General features: G+C 37.5%; 1 protein-coding gene across 4 annotated transcripts in view; it reads left to right on the forward strand.

The window, feature by feature from the left end:
• Positions 1 to 16,867, forward strand: part of LOC107555574 (tumor protein D52-like) — a 19,056-nt gene extending 2,189 nt beyond the window's left edge. Inside the window, exons 1-8 of one of the 4 annotated variants that reach the window (XM_016238415.1) lie at positions 7,322 to 7,628; positions 11,987 to 12,096; positions 12,396 to 12,544; positions 12,803 to 12,904; positions 14,849 to 14,875; positions 15,838 to 15,879; positions 16,544 to 16,592; positions 16,674 to 16,867. In XM_016238415.1, the coding sequence (XP_016093901.1) occupies positions 7,493 to 7,628; positions 11,987 to 12,096; positions 12,396 to 12,544; positions 12,803 to 12,904; positions 14,849 to 14,875; positions 15,838 to 15,879; positions 16,544 to 16,592; positions 16,674 to 16,796 (738 nt within the window). In that variant the 5' untranslated portion in view covers positions 7,322 to 7,492 and the 3' untranslated portion in view covers positions 16,797 to 16,867. Of the gene's footprint in view, positions 1 to 7,321; positions 7,629 to 11,986; positions 12,097 to 12,395; positions 12,545 to 12,802; positions 12,905 to 14,848; positions 14,876 to 15,837; positions 15,880 to 16,543; positions 16,593 to 16,673 lie in introns of those variants that run through there. The other 3 variants (XM_016238418.1, XM_016238416.1, XM_016238417.1) reach the window with 3 other exon arrangements.
• The last annotated feature ends 770 nt before the right edge of the window (positions 16,868 to 17,637 follow it).

A 17,637-nucleotide genomic window follows, 5' to 3' on the forward strand; every position in this document is an offset into this window, starting at 1 on the left:
TGTATGTATGTGTGTATGTGTGTATGTGTGTATGTATGTATGTGTGTATGTGTGTATGTGTGTGTGTATGTATGTATGTATGTATGTATGTGTGTATGTGTGTGTGTATGTGTGTGTGTATGTATGTATGTATGTATGTATGTATGTGTGTATGTGTGTATGTATGTGTGTATGTGTGTATGTGTGTATGTATGTATGTATGTATGTGTGTATGTGTGTGTGTATGTGTGTGTGTATGTATGTATGTATGTATGTATGTATGTATGTGTGTATGTGTGTATGTATGTGTGTATGTGTGTATGTGTGTATGTATGTATGTATGTATGTGTGTATTTATTTTTTTAGTCAATAAGAATGTCTGTAATTATATATTTAACTTGCCTGGGCTTAATTTGCAGCATCGTTGAACCATATGTTAGCATTAAACACCTGCTGTTAATGTGCTGCTTCTAATGAAACCTCTCTTTGAGTCTCTGTCATAGACTGTATAAAAACAGATCTCTGTATTATTTCCGTTTTTAAATCGTGCCAATTCCATTAATTGATCATTTTTAAGAGTTTGTATTTTAATGTCTTGCAGATAAACCGTCTCATTTAAGTTATAACAACGTGGCCTGGAAAGCGTAAAATTAAAAATAGAATACAGTTTATGGAACATACGCTTGGTTTAGTAGCCAGAGCTTTCTACCTCTTTCCCTTTGTGTGATTTCATTCATATGTAGAGTTTTAAATCCAGAAATGAGAATTTATGTTGTGGTGATTAGCATGATCATATGCATCATACCTGGTCATTATAATGTAAGATTTTTGGCAATGTGGTCCGTTCCTTCTGATGTGATCTGGTCAGCTTGGGCTACTGTACAGCCACTGTATCATTACGTAAATGGTCTGCTAAGATTGCATAGTTTTTCAGATGATATTTCATACTGATATTGTTCTTCCACTACCATTGTTTAATGTCACATAACACCACTTTTTTTTATTAACTGCTGGAAATATTGTAGCATATATATATATATATATATATTAGTTATAATATACGTTGTCTGTGGGGTTGCAGGAATGCTGGAGCCTTTCCCAGTGTCTCAGGCCATGCATATATAAATTCTGTAATTCAAAAATAATACAAAGTGTTTCTCGAATCTAGTTCATGTGAGGATGATCACAAGTCTGTTAATTTAGCTAAAAACAATGTTAAATTTTAAAACACTGCCTTTGTTTAACTATATACTAAAGGCCTGGTAGATACAGTCTTTTGGCAGACATTTGTGTTTACGTCTTGGAGAAATACCATTGACGCCACTGAATGTCACACCGTGCTTGTTTTCGTAGTCCATTCCGACCTCCTGACCATCATATCTTCATCCTGGTCATCTCGTCTCCACCCAGCTCCCTGCATCTGAGCAGCCTGTTCACTCTCGTCCCTCCTGGGCTGCAGTGAGTCGATGAGCAGCCTCCCCTGGAGCCAGAGCCTTGCTGTCTGAATCTTCTGTTCCCCTCCCCTCATCTTTCTCACGCAGGGCCGCCATCTGCTCATTCCTCTTTTCTGCGTGCCCAAGTCTCTCTGCAGCTGGTGCCCATGGGCCATTGTGCGATCTGACAAGCAGATTGTTGGACAAAATCTGAGATAGGCCTACCGTTTGTTTGTTTACTTAGTCTAGGTATACTGTCTTTATGATATTACTCTGGATCAAGTGGCAAGAATTGTGAATTGTCTGATCTGCAAAGTGATTTATTTCTATTGCATCAGTGAGTGAGTCATCAATGAGAGACCTTTCACACATAAGTAAGAGCGATGGGTGTAGCCTTATGTCCTTGTCTAGTGATGGACAAACCTGTGGATTAGGACATCTGCTCTAACAGTGTGAAATTCAGTATACGATTTTAATTGTTGCCTCAGCAGTCATCAGTTGTTCATGTTTGCACAGGTAGATCTGCATTTTGTTCTCTTTTTGCTGTCATGGCAACATAGTCTTTCAACTTTTTTTATTTTCCTAACAAAACTACAGGGAGGAATGAGGAAGCTGCTTTCAAATCCTCTATAGCCATTGTTTTTGATTCCCCCCCCCTTGAATCAGTTTGGTGGACTATTCAGCAACTCAAGATTGAAAGTTTACATGACTGCCAAAAGCAGTCATAGGATTCTTTTGATCTCAGTGTTTAAACTCCAGTCTGCATGTTTTTATAGTTATGCTGTTACTTCTCCATCTTTTTGCTCTAAGTTAACTTAAAACAGAACTCAAAGTGGAATGGTAGATTTGTGATGGCTTTGGTCATTTCTGTCTTCATGTGAAGTTGAAGTAGCACAGGAATCTTTTTTTCATACTTGTCATTCTTTTCTTTGTCTTGTTGTGTGCTTGCTGGCTGTGTGCGCACATATATATATTACACTACCATTCAGTCATCCATTATATTTATCAATTCATTTAGAATTTGATGTATTGTTGCAAAAAAACAACAACAACTATTTAAAATAAATGCGGTGCTTTTGAACTTTCTATTCATCAAAGAATCATGGAAAAAAAGATAATGGTTTCCACAAAAATATTAAGCAGCACATTTCAACCTTGGTAATAATTTATTTAAATTATAATAATATTTAACATTATTACTGTTTTTACTGTATTTTGATCAGATAAATGAGTGTTAGAGTTTTTTAGAGACCCTCACATTGTTCCACAATCCACACCTGACTTAATTTCTTCTGTCAAACACACACACACACACACAAACAATTGCAGAACATCCTGGATGCTCTTTTTCATAAAGAGCTTTATAAATGAAAAGCCACCTTAAAAGTGTCCATATGTCTTGAATATTACCAAGTCTTTGAAGCTTTGTTGGAGAAACAGACCAAAATAGACAGAAATAATTCCACATTTAGAATAATGCAACCAAAAATAAAGATTCAAATTGTGCTTTTGTAATGTTTATGGTACAGTATGTTTGTGATACACTCTTAAAAATAAAGGTGCTTCAAAAGGTTCTTCAAGCGATGCCATAGAAGAACCATTTTTGGTTCCACAAAGCACCATTCAGTCAAAGGTTCTTTAAAGAACCATCTCTTTATTGCCTTTTTGTAATCTGAAGAACCTTTTTTCACCACAAAGAACCTTTTGTGAAACAGAAAGGTTCTTCAGACGTTAAATGTTCTTTATGGAACCATTTAGACAAAAAGGTTCTTCTATGGCATCGTGAAGCACCTTTATTTTTAAGAGTGTACTTGCCATATAAATGTGCCTTTTTGACAGCCCCTGCACACTTTCACCGCATGGAAAACAGCAGCAAGAACATTCTGCTTCTGTGTTCAATGTAAGAAAGAAAGTCATATGGGTTTTGAACAATGTGAGGGTGAATAAATCATGACATTAATATTGGATTTTTTTTTGTGTGTGAAATTCATAGAACAGGGTCGTTTGTTTTCCTGTGTTTCTGTGGACCTGAATTTGGCTCTTTTAAGACCACTGAACCAGTGCACCGATACAAACCAGTATATTTACATTAATTGTAAAATGTGTTGTTGTGGTTGTAATATTACAAAAAGCTCACTAATCATCCAGTTATTCTTTAGTGCAATAACACACTAGACTGTTGTATGATTATGGAAGATCGTCCAGAAGCATCTGTGTGAGTCTCACATGGTCCCAGGGATCACATTTTACACAGTGTTTAAATGTAGCAGTAGAGCTGCTTTTCTTTGCATTTCTAAAAGATGGTTTAGGTAATTAAATCAGCAAGTTATCATGAAACACAAGAAGAACAGTTTTGTTGTAATTTAAGATGTGTCTTATGTATTGTATTTTTCATAGAGTTGAGAATTTTGGCCTAGTAAAGGTGTGGACTACAGTAACTTTGCACTGAGGGGAGAAACTTAAGGCCTCTCTGTGACCCTCCAAACTGAGCCTCCTCTCAGCCATGTGACCACACAAACTATTTTGAACAGCCAACCTTAAGATTGTATATTTGCAGTATTTGGTGTTGACAAATGCTAAATGCCTTTCACACATCATGTCAGTAATGTGTTTCACTAAAATATCTTCCATTTTCCCTTTAGTCATGCTTTTGTAAATTCTTATACACAAGTTTCCAGAAACCAAGTTGCATTTTTATATTGTTGGTCGGTAGATAGATCTTCTCCATTTCCTGACCATTATTCCCCAGCGTATATGTCCATCAAGCCCGCTGGAGTCGCACTCCGTCCCATGATTCTCATTTTGTCCCAATCACGGGACGCAATGCGCTTGGAATAACCCAGTAATTCATTAGATGCTGTGGTTTGTTAGGTGCTTCAAATGTCCTCTTTGTTTCTTTACTGGGGTGTTTATGTTCTTGAGCTCTGAGTTAAAATGCAAGTCATACAAGATCAAGTTCACAAGGATTCCTGATGTTGAAGAGACTCAAGGCCATTAAAAGGCTTCTCCAACTCTATAGGAGGTCATGGGATTCCATGTCCATCCTATTATTGGCATTGTGAAGATCACATTGTGAAGGCCCTTGTGGGGCCATGTGAATGTTAGTGGGCCAAAGGCAGAAGTTGGCATGTAACTGGTAAATATGTGTTGTTTAAAAGATTATTTAGTCAAAACAAATGTGTGATTATTGGTTATTTCCTCTTTTAAACAATACTTCCAGTCCATTTGTTAAAATGGGAAGTTGGGCATCTTCCTTCATTGAATCTCTCTGTTCTATTTCTGCAGTTTGCTTTATTTTTCCATAGACAGTGACAGTCCCAGTCCCTCCTAACGTGGAGGTTTACTTTGGGAGCTCATCACATGATGTGAAACTCTCCCCACAATGCAAAGCTCATGAAAAAAGGCTTTGCCTGAACTTGCCTATACAGGTGCTGAAGTGAGATGTTAATACAATTCCATAGTATTAGTTTTGTGTGGGAAAATGATTTGGGATGCAAAGGAACATAAATTAAATTTTGCCGATGGCTGCGCATTGCATTCAAGTCTCTATTTGAACATCTGCATGCTTTTGTTGTGCAATCTAGTCTGGATGGAAGCCAACAAGGACTTTGGTGAAAGACACATATCCGGGTATTATCCTGCACGCAGCAGCATGGAGACGTCAAGGTTCTGCCGTCCTAGACTAGACGTGTGAGATGAATAGTTAGAGTGTTAATTGACGAGCACACACATACACAAGCGCACGTGTGTGTTTGTCACTGCTCGGCTCTTGTACGCCCATGTGAATACAGCTGAATAGAGTCTCTGTGACTCTCATTATAACCTGATTCTTTGTGTCATTGGCTGTTCTCACTGATCTGTACTGGAGACAGCAGACCCGTCCCACATAAGACAGCTACTGTAGTCTGACAGTGATGTGTAATTCCAGCTCCTCTGGGACAAACTCTGTAGAGGGTGTGTCATGCATAGCATGTGTGCATTTTAAAACCTGAGGAAATGAATTGTGAATGTGCAGTGATGTGCTTATGTCTTGTGTTTCTGCAACAAATGGAATTCCAATTGATATTATTGGCAATATCATGAATATTGAGATGATTTTGAGATGGGTTCATTCATTTAATAAACAAGTATCCACAATTAAATATCAAATATAAAACAATTATCAAATTAATAATCGTAATAATAACAATATTGAATATTATTAATAATAACAACAATAAAACATTTTACTATAATAATAATTATTATTATAAAATGTTTTTTATTTGATTTTTAAAGGCTCTTTGAAATAAAAAATGGACGATTCTTATTTTTTGATGGAATTTTGTGGTCTATATTTTAAATGAATTATCCATGCACATAATAAAAAAAAAATGAATGTGCCCTTGTAATCTTTAATAAAAAAATTAATGTCCCCTCCCCCTCACAATGACATCTCTGATGCCGTGTTTACAGGTGCGAGGGGTGGGACAATAATCTCTCTAGTATGTTGCTAACATGAGATCTGTTGCAGCAATTAGAAAATGACGATCCAGCGTTCCAAACATTTCCTGAAGGACAAAACCAAGTCTGTTTTACTTTTTTTCTTGTTCGAGAAGCCATTTCACTTGTATATATGTTATAATAAGAAAAAAGTCAGTTTATGGTTCATGCTGATTTAAAATAAAATGTGTGTGTGTTATTTCATGTGGATGAACTGCGATGCAGATGTTCCATTATGGTTGCATTTAGAGTTCTCTCTGGTGTCTCTGGTGATTCATTTGACCACTATACACATGCAATTGTTTAAAAGAAATGATTTTTGTATTTAAGAAGAATATTTATGCATTAAATCATGATCTTCCACCATTTGACAGGACCTATAATATTTGCAATATAATACAGCAGGGATGTAACATATTACAGTATAATGGTACTGAAGACGCCTGAGTGTATGTATGAATGTGCCCTTGTAATCTTTAATAAAAAAAATTAATGTCCCCTCCCCCTCACAATGACATCTCTGATGCCGTGTTTACAGGTGCGAGGGGTGGGACAATAATCTCTCTAGTATGTTGCTAACATGAGATCTGTTGCAGCAATTAGAATATGACGATCCAGCGTTCCAAACATTTCCTGAAGGACAAAACCAAGTCTGTTTTACTTTTTTTCTTGTTCGAGAAGCCATTTCACTTGTATATATGTTATAATAAGAAAAAAAGTCAGTTTACAGTTACAGTTTATGGTTCATGCTGATTTAAAATAAAATGTGTGTGTGTTATTTCATGTGGATGAACTGCGATGCAGATGTTCCATTATGGTTGCATTTAGAGTTCTCTCTGGTGTCTCTGGTGATTCATTTGACCACTATACACATGCAATTGTTTAAAAGAAATGATTTTTGTATTTAAGAAGAATATTTATGCATTAAATCATGATCTTCCACCATTTGACAGGACCTATAATATTTGCAATATAATACAGCAGGGATGTAACATATTACAGTATAATGGTACTGAAGACGCCTGAGTGTATGTCACCACTTCTGAATGTCTTGCGCTTGGCTGAATCCATTTCAGTGTGTAATGGTTTGTGCAGCCGGTGTGTATCTGAAGCGGTGTGGAGGCCCTTTGTAATGGATTAACGTTGTAATCTAGGCCACCGCAGATTACAGCTTCGTTTCGTGGGCTTGCCCCAGTGTCATGTGACCAGGGGACAAATGGATCTTCATTTCCCATGGATGATAAAATGGACGGAGGGGCTTGAGCATAAGCTAGTCCAGCACAGGAAGCTGAAGACGATTGCTTTTTTCAGTCTTTAAGAACACTTTTACAGGATTGTCAACAATACCTACAAGGACCACTGAGATTACAGCTGGGAGTGTCGGCTCGTGACGGAAATAGAACGCTCTGGAGAGGTAACTTATTAACGTGCTGCTGTCGTTGTCTCAAGCAGGACATAATGTGATCCCTGCTAGCACTGCAGAATCCGCAACACGCTTATACTAGCAACCGTAGCTAGAAGATAGGACAATCGGCACTGTGATATCCTAACAGGCTCGGTCACATGCAGTCATTTAGTGTCCTGAGAGCTTCCTGTTCATGGGCAGCATGGAGGAACCTGTAGAGGAGTACAAGTCTCCGTTCAACTTTGAGCAGGGAGTGAACACCAGCTACCTCTACCTGTCACCTGAAGAGAGTTTCACTCCACCTGGTTCACCGGTACTGCTGCTCAGAGGTAACCATGTTTGTTCAGGTGCTCAGTGGGGGTGTGTGTGTGTGTTTAGGTGTGGACTGGTGTTTGTCACAGTATAACAGCAACAGACAGATAATGTTATTGAAAGAACGGGAGAGCCCTCTTCCTGTCAAGTGCTGATGTTTTGAAGAAGCTCATCCGTCAGGAGCAGATGCTGTTCAGGTGGGCCGTAAGGTTGCAGAATAACTGACAAACACCAGGCTCATGCAGACTCCGTGCCATCTCTGTATTATTATTCATTTGTAATATTTCTTTATTTAATTTTTCCCCTGAGGGCCACTTAGTAGTTAGTAGTTTTTTTTGTCATGTTTTAGTTTTTCATGCCATTGCCTGTTGGAGTTAAAAACATCAAAGTGTTTTGATGTGCCATTCACATCTCTTTCAGATGTGTAGTGATCAACAGTCCTGTCGATATAATACAAATTTTTCCGTTCTAATACTCGGAAAGATCAGACTGAAATAAGCAGGGACCTTGTTAAAAATAATAACATCTAGCTCTTAATTTCTTGCATTGGGATGCTGCAGGAGGACATGCAGAGCTGTAGGTGCTACACCAGTGTAGTAATAGTCAAGACCCGACTCTGACTCAACTCCATCTCAAGTTTGAGTCTAAGACAATGTTTTCAGGAATATCTGGACCCGTCCTGGACTCTAATGAGTTGGTCTCGACTAGCCATAGAAAATCTGATCTTGGACTTGAGACGGACTTTATTTAGTCTGGTCTTGTCCGATCTCAAGCATTATAACACTGCTACACACAGCCAGTTCTTCTGCTGAAGACTAATGGTATCTCTGCTGCTTTCTCCTCATCACCTCACAAAGACTGGACAGGCCAAGTTTCTGATCACCCAATAGGACATTGGACATACTGATGTGTAAATGTTACGTTTGTGTAGGTTAGTTTCAGTAAATGTTCTTTTTGCATCCAGTAGGAAGTTTTGAGTTCTGTAAATACAGTATAGTTTCTTAAACAGGATGCACAGATATTCAAAATCTGGTTTTAAGATTTTGGCAGGTAACAGATAATTGGCCAGTATTAAAATTATATTCTGATTTATCTAAATGAATTGCAACACTAAAAACTAAAATCAGTTGTTTCAAATCCTGCAAGTGAATTAATGCATCACAGCATGATAATGTACAGTATGATTAATTGATATTCATTTTGAGATTTGGTAAAAATTGCCTTTAACAATGTTATTTAATTAAAATGGTTATTACAATAATCATCCCATACAGATAAAAAAAATCTCCAGTACCAACTGATAACTGATGTTGTTGTTGGTTTGTGTTCGTTTTCATATTATATCAAACCCCTTTAACAAACATTGATTGAATTAACAGGGCAACAGGACTTGTCTAAACCGGCAGGTACTGAAACTGTATGGTAAAACTGTATCTATAAATGATTCCATGGCCAACAATGCTACTATAATGCAGTTAAGATGTTAATCACTAAATGGAAGAGCAGTGAGCTTGGTTAACAAATTACAAGTGTGTTTACACAGGGCCCTCAATCTCATTATACAGACACAGTGAGGTCATGATCAAGCCTGTGAACCGTCATGGTACTTCAGGGTTGGAAATATTTATTTTATATGGTAATTCGTGAGATGGCACCTATTCAAAATCTTGTGTGTGTGGAGAAATTGATTTGACTCGAGGACAAATGTGGATGTTGAAACTTATAAATGGGAATTGCTTTATTAAAGCTGGTGGTTTAAATCAGGGATGACTGAACAAATCTTAAGTGCTTTCATCACACCTTAGGTGATGGAAAGAATTGAATAAATATCTTAATGTGCACTAGGGCTGCACGATTATGACAACAATCATAATTGTAGATTATTCCTTTGAAATTGTAATTGCGATTATTAATTTACGATTAAATGAATGATGTTTACACCTTTGTTTGAAGCAACTGCATGCCATATTTTTATATGAAAATAAACAAGCTGAAAACACTAACTGAAAAACGTTTATTGCTTTTCTATAGTATTAAGCCTCAAATGTCAACTATACATCGGATTGGTTTCTCTTTAAATAAAAAGGTATATATATGCATGGTATTATAATGTTATACTAAAATTAAAACAATGGAAAAACCCTTAAGATAACATGTAGAAAGAAAAAAATTAAGCATGCAGAATAACATAAGCAGACTTTGAATGATTAATTGCTGCTTTGTGTAAACGAACAATTATGTAATTGTGGTATCCGTAATTGTAATTGCGATTAGATTGTGCAGCACTAATGTCCACACTCCAATGAGTTTTTTTTCTTTCTTGGTGATCTAGTTTTTCCCACCACTTCAAGTCTTCATACTTGCATTAAAAACAAAAACAAAAAATGTGTTTACGCCAGGTGTCAGATAACTTTACAAAAGTTATTTTTTAACATTGAAAAACCGATTCCAATCTGCATGAAATAGTGTGTGTGTATGATAGGTAGTGCACTGCCTCTAGGTTTTTCAAAGAAATATATATTTCATATTTTTCTAAGCCACAGTGTAAAAAAATGTTGTGCATTGAACCTGTTTGTTTATAATGTTAAATAACTACAGATGAAGCATGCTTTTACAGTAAAATATTTTGTTCCTCACTACTTAAGTTCAGGCATTGGCCATAGTGTAATAATAATTTCCATGCAAGCGATGTTATATGAGTCCTCGTGTAAACCACTCAACTGTTTCAAATCGACCGTTGAACTTGGTTGACACTGTCAATATTAATTTCCCGTGATGAATGAACGTGTACCCTGGCATGTAACCCGTAGTACTGTAACAGTCAGCAGATGTAGTATTAAAGGAAATGTGTTTTGATGGGCAGAAAATGGTGTATTAAATTAGACATTGTAAGAAAGTGAACATGGAAGGTGGGAAAGCACTTTAATTTTATTCAAACTGCATCTAATTTAAGAACATTCACCCTTTTACTGAGCCAGAACTTGTATCATCTGTACTGAATTCATCCTGTTCATATTAGAGATGTGAACTGAAGCCAAAATAACAAAGTAACCAGTTAATGTAATTTATGTTCAGTGCACTTTAATCATTTTTATTTATCATTGATTGTATTAGATGTAGTGTAACAATGTATGGTTAAGTATGCTATCCTACTCATTTTAAGTGACAAAGAGACTTTAAAACATAAACGCACCAAAAATATTTTGTTAGGGATTTGTTGTCAAACAAGCTATAAAAGATCCTCACTTCTGTTCCTAATTATCTTTGTGGTAAGTTAAAGTGGGAGGCAGACCTACCCGTTTTTCCAGAAATACCCAACAAGCAGCTTACAAATTAGTTGCACACCTTCCTCATGTGATGCAACCTTTGTAAGTTTCTTCCTGAAACACGTTTTAAACCTCTGCAAGCTGAGCTGAGACCTGAACCTCATATTTGACCTCTGTTGAATCTGGGTATACAATTAGGTGCATCAAATGGACATTGACATGTTTTTTTATTTATTACTTTTTGCCAACTAGCACAGAAATGCTGATTCTGTCAAAGCTCTGGAATCTGTGTTTAACAAAGTAAATGGTGTTATCAGGTTATTCTTTTAATCCAATAAAAATGGAATGCACAAAAACACTGATTGGACTTAATAAGGAACATCAGCTGATAATATTACAGTATGATATTATATACAGTGCAGTGCAGAGCCATTCATTCAGGGGTGTCATACTCTTATCAGTTTGATTGACAGTGCTGAATTTTTGGCCTTTCCTCCTAGTCATCAGCCCACTTAATGGTGACATCCAGGAGTTTTATTATTTATGTTGTATTTCCATAGTATAGTCTGTCAGTGGAGGCATCAAAGTACATCTTCCAGACTTCATCATGTAACAAGCACCTTATAAGTTTTAAAGCTCTTTGACACATGACTTCTCTCTGACCTCCTCATCATCTTTTGTTTTTCTCCTTCTTCCTCCTGGCCTGATGCCTGACTCTACATGATCTCTAAATCAGAATCAGAGTCTTTCTCACCACTGAGCTATCAGCACTTAAATTCAGAATGACAGTTCAACTTAATATGAACTAACCTGATGCTAAAAATTTCTATCACAAAAGATCAATGGAATTTGTTTCCAGAACTAAAAGGGAAGGGAATTATGACTTTTATACATCTTTTTACTTGATGTTCTAACATTATATGGCACACTGTGATTGTTATTTCTGGTAATTGTGACTTTTTTCTTCTAATTGTAATTTTATATCTCTCAGTGTGATTTTATCTCTCATAATTAGTAACTTTTCTCATGCAACCTTTTCTTAGAGTAGGTCTTTTATCAGCATCCTACATCACCTTAAAATGTTTTATAGCGCATGTTTGTTTTTGTAGGGCCCAAGAGTCCAGACATCTTCCCAGAAGTAGGCGAAGATGCAGTGAATGCGGTGCCCAGTTCACTAACTGAGGAAGAACAAGCAGAACTCCACAGTGAACTAGCAAAGGTCAACATCCTTCAATTCTGTTATATTTCAGATTCCAGCCAAAAATACCACATTTAGTGGATGAGATTGCCTAAGGAGCAAGCGTGGTTTATTCTCAAGGCTGAAGTCATTTATGATACATTTATTCATGAAGTCTGCAGTGCTTACTTTCTTCACTATTTCAACATATGCTGTATTTTCTAACTGGACCTTATGGATAAACCCATAAGTGAATCATTTTATTATTTTTTGAACGAGTGTCACCACACTTACCCATATTTTCCATGTCAGGTGAATTCTTCTATCCTGTTTCCCTACAGGTGGAAGATGAGATCCAGACTCTTTCTCAGGTGCTGGCGGCCAAAGAGAAGCAGGTGGCGGAGATCAAGCGGAAATTGGGCATCACTCCACTCAACGAGTTCAAACAGAACCTGAGCAAAGGCTGGCATGAAGTCACCACCTCCACTGCGTACGTGCCCTCACTCACCTCAGGCATCTGCGTGCCGCCTGCCGCCTCTCATACTGCTGCGGAGAAGCGGCTCCATCTGTCAATGCTTCTGCTGTGCAGTTCACACTTGACATTTGGCTGAATTGCATTAAAGACACACAGTTGTGAACATGCTTGATTTTACTAGCTCACTCCAGCTGTTAGAATTACATGATCTTGTGATTTCAAGTTATGTTGTATGTGTTCTGTACACATCTGTCCCCCATCTGTGCTGTACAGGTATAAGAAGACCTCAGAGACCCTGTCCCAAGTGGGTCAGAAGGCGACGACAGCGTTCTCCAGTGTGGGTTCAGCCATTAGCAGAAAGCTAGAGGACGTGAGGTGAGATGGGAAATTGAAGTCCTTGTCCAACTTATCCTTTGATCAAACTATCCTTTATACCCTTTTGACCTAGTAACACATGAATGAATACTCCCTAATACCTTTTAATAATGTCTGTTCCAAACCACTCTGGTTACATTCACACAGCAGCAGATTTATACAACTTTTATTTTACCAGGAATATAAAAACTCTTGAGATTTAAAATCTATTTTACCAGAGTGTCTTTGCCAAGCACAGGTAATGACACAAAGTAAGACCAAGCGGCAACCTTCCGGTCTCTCTCGTGAAACTAACACGGAAGTGACTAAAACTGCAATTCATCGACTGGCAGCAAGAGGCTGGCTCCAAAAGGGAGTCAATCCCATAGACTCCCCATGTTAAAATGCCCAACTTTACAGCAGAAAATGTGTTTACAGCCTGGTTTTGGTCTATATAGCTAATTTTGCCCTTCATGATAACTGTGAGGTGGGTGAATTTTTTTTATAACTCATCCATTTAAATTATATTAAGCCTTAAAGTTCTGCATAATTAAGGGCGTGGCCACTTGAGTGACCGGTGGATTGCCGCTGCTGTCACCACCGTCGAGCTAGGTGGGCATGGTTTCAGCAACCAGCTCCCGCCTCTTTGCCCATTTTCGATTATCCGGGAGTGACGTGCGGTGATGCGCTGCCAAGATGGCAATGGCCCACTCCGCCCACTTTGAGCTTCAAAAACGCTCTCCAGAAATCTACGGGTGACGTCACGGACACCATGTCCATGTTTTTATACAGTCTATGAGTAAGACACAATACATGAAAACAACAAAATTTAACATCTCAGTCAACTCAAACAGCAGCTACAGTTATTGGTTGTAACATTTGTAATCAGATAAACCATATTTCAGATCATTTAAAATTATTTTAAATTCATTTAGCAAATACATTTTAACAGTTGTGACTTTTTTTGAGTTCAAAATAAGGCTATGTTATACAGAGTGACTATAAAAATGGGAGAAGATTGCATTTAATAATCAAGGTGAATATTTGAAGGAGTCACAACTGCATTTTCATAGCAAAGTTTGGATTATGTGTGTTCAGAGAATGAGCCAAAACTCCAGATAAATGTTGGGTGGAGATTTTGAACACGCATCAGAAGAGGATGAGTTGCAGGAATTCTCCAAAATTCCACAGTGGTTAGAATACAAAACTAAACCCTTAAAGGGATAGTTTACCCAAAAATGAAACTTCTGTCGTGCCCTCATGACTTTTGTTCATCTTCGAAACACAACTGAAGATATTTTATTGAAACCCGAGATATTTCTGTCCCTCAATTGAAAGTGTATTCTGCCAAGACTTTGATGCTTAAAAAAGTTCTTAAAGACTTTGTAAACATAATCCATATGAATCAGACCTTTTAATCCAAGTTTTCAGAAGAAATACAATACAGGTTTTATTAAAAATATCTTTTTTTGTGTTTCGAAGATGAAGATATTACTGGTTTGGAGCAACATGAGAGTGAGTAAATGATGACTCTGAAGACACAACTGAACATTTTGATATTTGCCATCATTCTGTCACTATGTTCACAGCATTATGTGAGGTTGATCATACAGACAGTATTCAGTCCACTATGTCTTCTGTAGGACATTTTGAGAGTCAAATGTATCCGTCAATCCCAAACACAGACTGTGTGAACGTAGCCATTGTGATCACCACTTACACATACATGTGCCTTTAGCATAACAACACTACTGGACAAAATGGCAAAGGACTGAATTTTACTCCCACGCACAGTGGAATTATCAAAATTGAGGTAGAATAAAACCATTAACCACAGACACCCACATCATACTCTGAAGTCAAAGGAACTGACATTTGCTCAATTTCACCATCTTACGACACTCTTGCTGCAACGCTAGCAACATTGTTAACCGTTTTCGCTAATGACACCTCTGCCATTTACAGATTACAGTCATTTTCCAATTCTTTTGGGTAAGACTGTTTACAGTGGCTTCAAACAAAAGCCGGTTATTTTGGCTGCTACACCTCTCGGTAGTGTAATGAATGGTTTTATAGTGTGGCATGTACTTAGAGGTAGTGCTAGTCTCCCATTTCTTCCACTTTGTTTCAGTGTATGCATACCTTTTCTTAAACCTTTGCTTGAATGCGTGAATGTACGTGTTGAATGGATATTTGCTATTCAGAAAATGAAAATTGTCATTTATTCCAAACTAATTTTACTGTTTTTATTCTGCTGAACACAAAAGAAGATATTTCGGTAAAAGTCCAAAACGACATTTGACCTCATTGACATTGTATGGACAAAAACAAAACACAAAATATCTTCTTTTGTGTTCAGCAGATGAACAGTCATACAGGTTTGGAGTAAAGGATGGCTATTTTCGTTTTGGGTGGACTATTCCTGTACCTTAAAAGCTAAGTGTTATACTTTTAAGAAATAGATTTTTTTCATTTTGAGTCAAAAAGATTTCCCATGTCTTATGCAAAGACGTGTTTTCTGATTTTCCTCCTGCTCTTTGTCTAAAAAGCAGCATAATTTCTCATTATTCTTCATTGTGTATGTGCTCGTGTCCCACACAAATCTATCGATCTTCTGGCTGTCGCTCTGCTGAACATATCATCCCTGTGACAGTGATGCAGACGTGCTTAAACCCAGTTTATTCCCTGCTAATTCTCTCACACACCCTATTCATCCAGACTGGGCGTCCCAGCTGTGGTGTGAATCTGTCAGTAATACCGGTAATATAGTCTGAAACCCCTGATGGATTAAAGCCTTATACTCTTACTCAATTTCACACAGCATGAAGGGCTGAGGTGCTTTTTCATGCTGATTATGAACTCATAGACGTGTGTAGGTGCATGGCTTTATTTGCCCTCTTGTAATACTCGCTTTGGCTAACTCCCATCTGCTCTTCTTTACCGCTGACGGATAGTATACGCTCCATACAGCATTCGGCTAGCATGCCGGTGATGAGGTAAGAATTTGTTGTGACAGACCCACATAAGCCTCTGTATTGCACAGGAATGCTTGATTCTGATTGGTCAGTTGTGGCATTCTGTGGTCAAATATTGTTGTATAATGACGCTATATAATGATGCTAGTTTTGTGTCTCACTTTTTTCTCACATTTGAAAATGAGTACATCTTAAGCAAATATTTCTTGTTGATTTATTCATTACAAGAGATTCATCAATGTCCACAGTTCATTGTAGTAGTCTTGTGTTTAGCATGTTGCTAAGCTAACTCTATTCAAATAAGTGTTATATAGAAAATAAAATGTTAATTTGACAGAAATATTTTCTCCGATTTTTCAGTACTGACTAAAATATATTTATAATCAACGTTTGCTAGGTTTTGGAGCATAGCTATAGAAGATGAATTGGCAAAAACAAAAAATGTGATATACTGACACTTTTTGCACCATGTTGATCAGGGCTTTTGCACTCCGTCCTGCAGAGTTTAGTTCCAACCTTAATCAAACACACCTGAACAAGCTAATCAATGTCTTCAATATCACTAGAAAGCTACAGGCAGGTGTGTTTGATTAGGGTTGGAGTCTCCAGGACCGAAGTTGCCCAGCCCTGATATTGTTTTTGAAATGATTCAGTCTGTTTTACATCATTATCATGTCTCTTGCAGAAACACACCCACCTTCAAGTCATTTGAGGAGAAAGTGGAAACCATAAAGGTAAAGCAACACTGATAATATCAACACTGTGCATGTGATTTGAAAATGCTAAAAACCCTGACTTCATTTCTGACTTTGCAGACCAAGATGAACCCGACACCATCAACGGGCGATACCGAAGAGGTTTCAGACTCCACACCTGACGGAAAGCCAGTGGTTGATCAGCCAGAGGGAACGTGTCCACCAGATCAAAAACCGCACTGAGGATCCACCCTCAAATGCTCCCCACTTCTTTCTTTTTACCTCCTCTCCCCCTTTTTCATTCCACTGTGGTACTTCTACATAGTCACAGTGAGCTTTGTTTTGTGGCCATATTTGTCCACTGAAGTCTGGGTCATCTCCAGACGGGATATGGTAGTCCAACACTGGAGTAGATGTGTCAGAATGTGAGATGTATGTTCACTCGTGCACTGTCAGAGCATTACACTACACTAGAGCATTGACCTTCGACCCCTAGCTTCAGGTCGGTGTTGTTTTAGCCTCTTGAGAGGCTCAGGCTGTCCTTTAGAAGTCCCTAAACATTTATTTTTACACTTTTGAAGAATATAATCCTTAAGTCATTATATGAAGTTTAAATATGTAATTGAATTTGACTTCTTGTTTGTGTACATTCTCTGTAGCACATCTAGCTACTTAAAATTGCCAGCCAAATTAACCAAATTTCTCCGTGTAGTTCATTTTCCGTTTTTAAAACGAATGCCAAAAACTCTGTTTTCTGTCTCCAAGTGTGTACTTTGAACTAAAAGATTTTTGCATAGAAAGTTTATTGATTGTATTATTAGCATTAATACCAAATATGATCAAACAGTAGTGATGTTACACTATCTCATTACTCTTTTTCTATATTTTGGATTCTTGGTTTAGCTTTAGAGAGTTTGTGTCAAAAAATGAGCAGACTTGAGTTAACAATGTGCTTTGTGACTTTATTTCTCTTTGTTTTTATGCCGTTAGTATAGTCGCACCACTGAGATCCCAGTGCCTTCTGTTGTTAAAACTGGGGAGGTGTAATCTCACTTTAAGGATGTTTCTGATGGCTTTGTAATTT

Source organism: Sinocyclocheilus grahami, unplaced genomic scaffold (genome assembly GCF_001515645.1).
Source record: "Sinocyclocheilus grahami isolate Dianchi unplaced genomic scaffold, SAMN03320097.WGS_v1.1 scaffold538.1, whole genome shotgun sequence".
NCBI classification, from domain to species: Eukaryota; Metazoa; Chordata; class Actinopteri; order Cypriniformes; family Cyprinidae; genus Sinocyclocheilus; species Sinocyclocheilus grahami.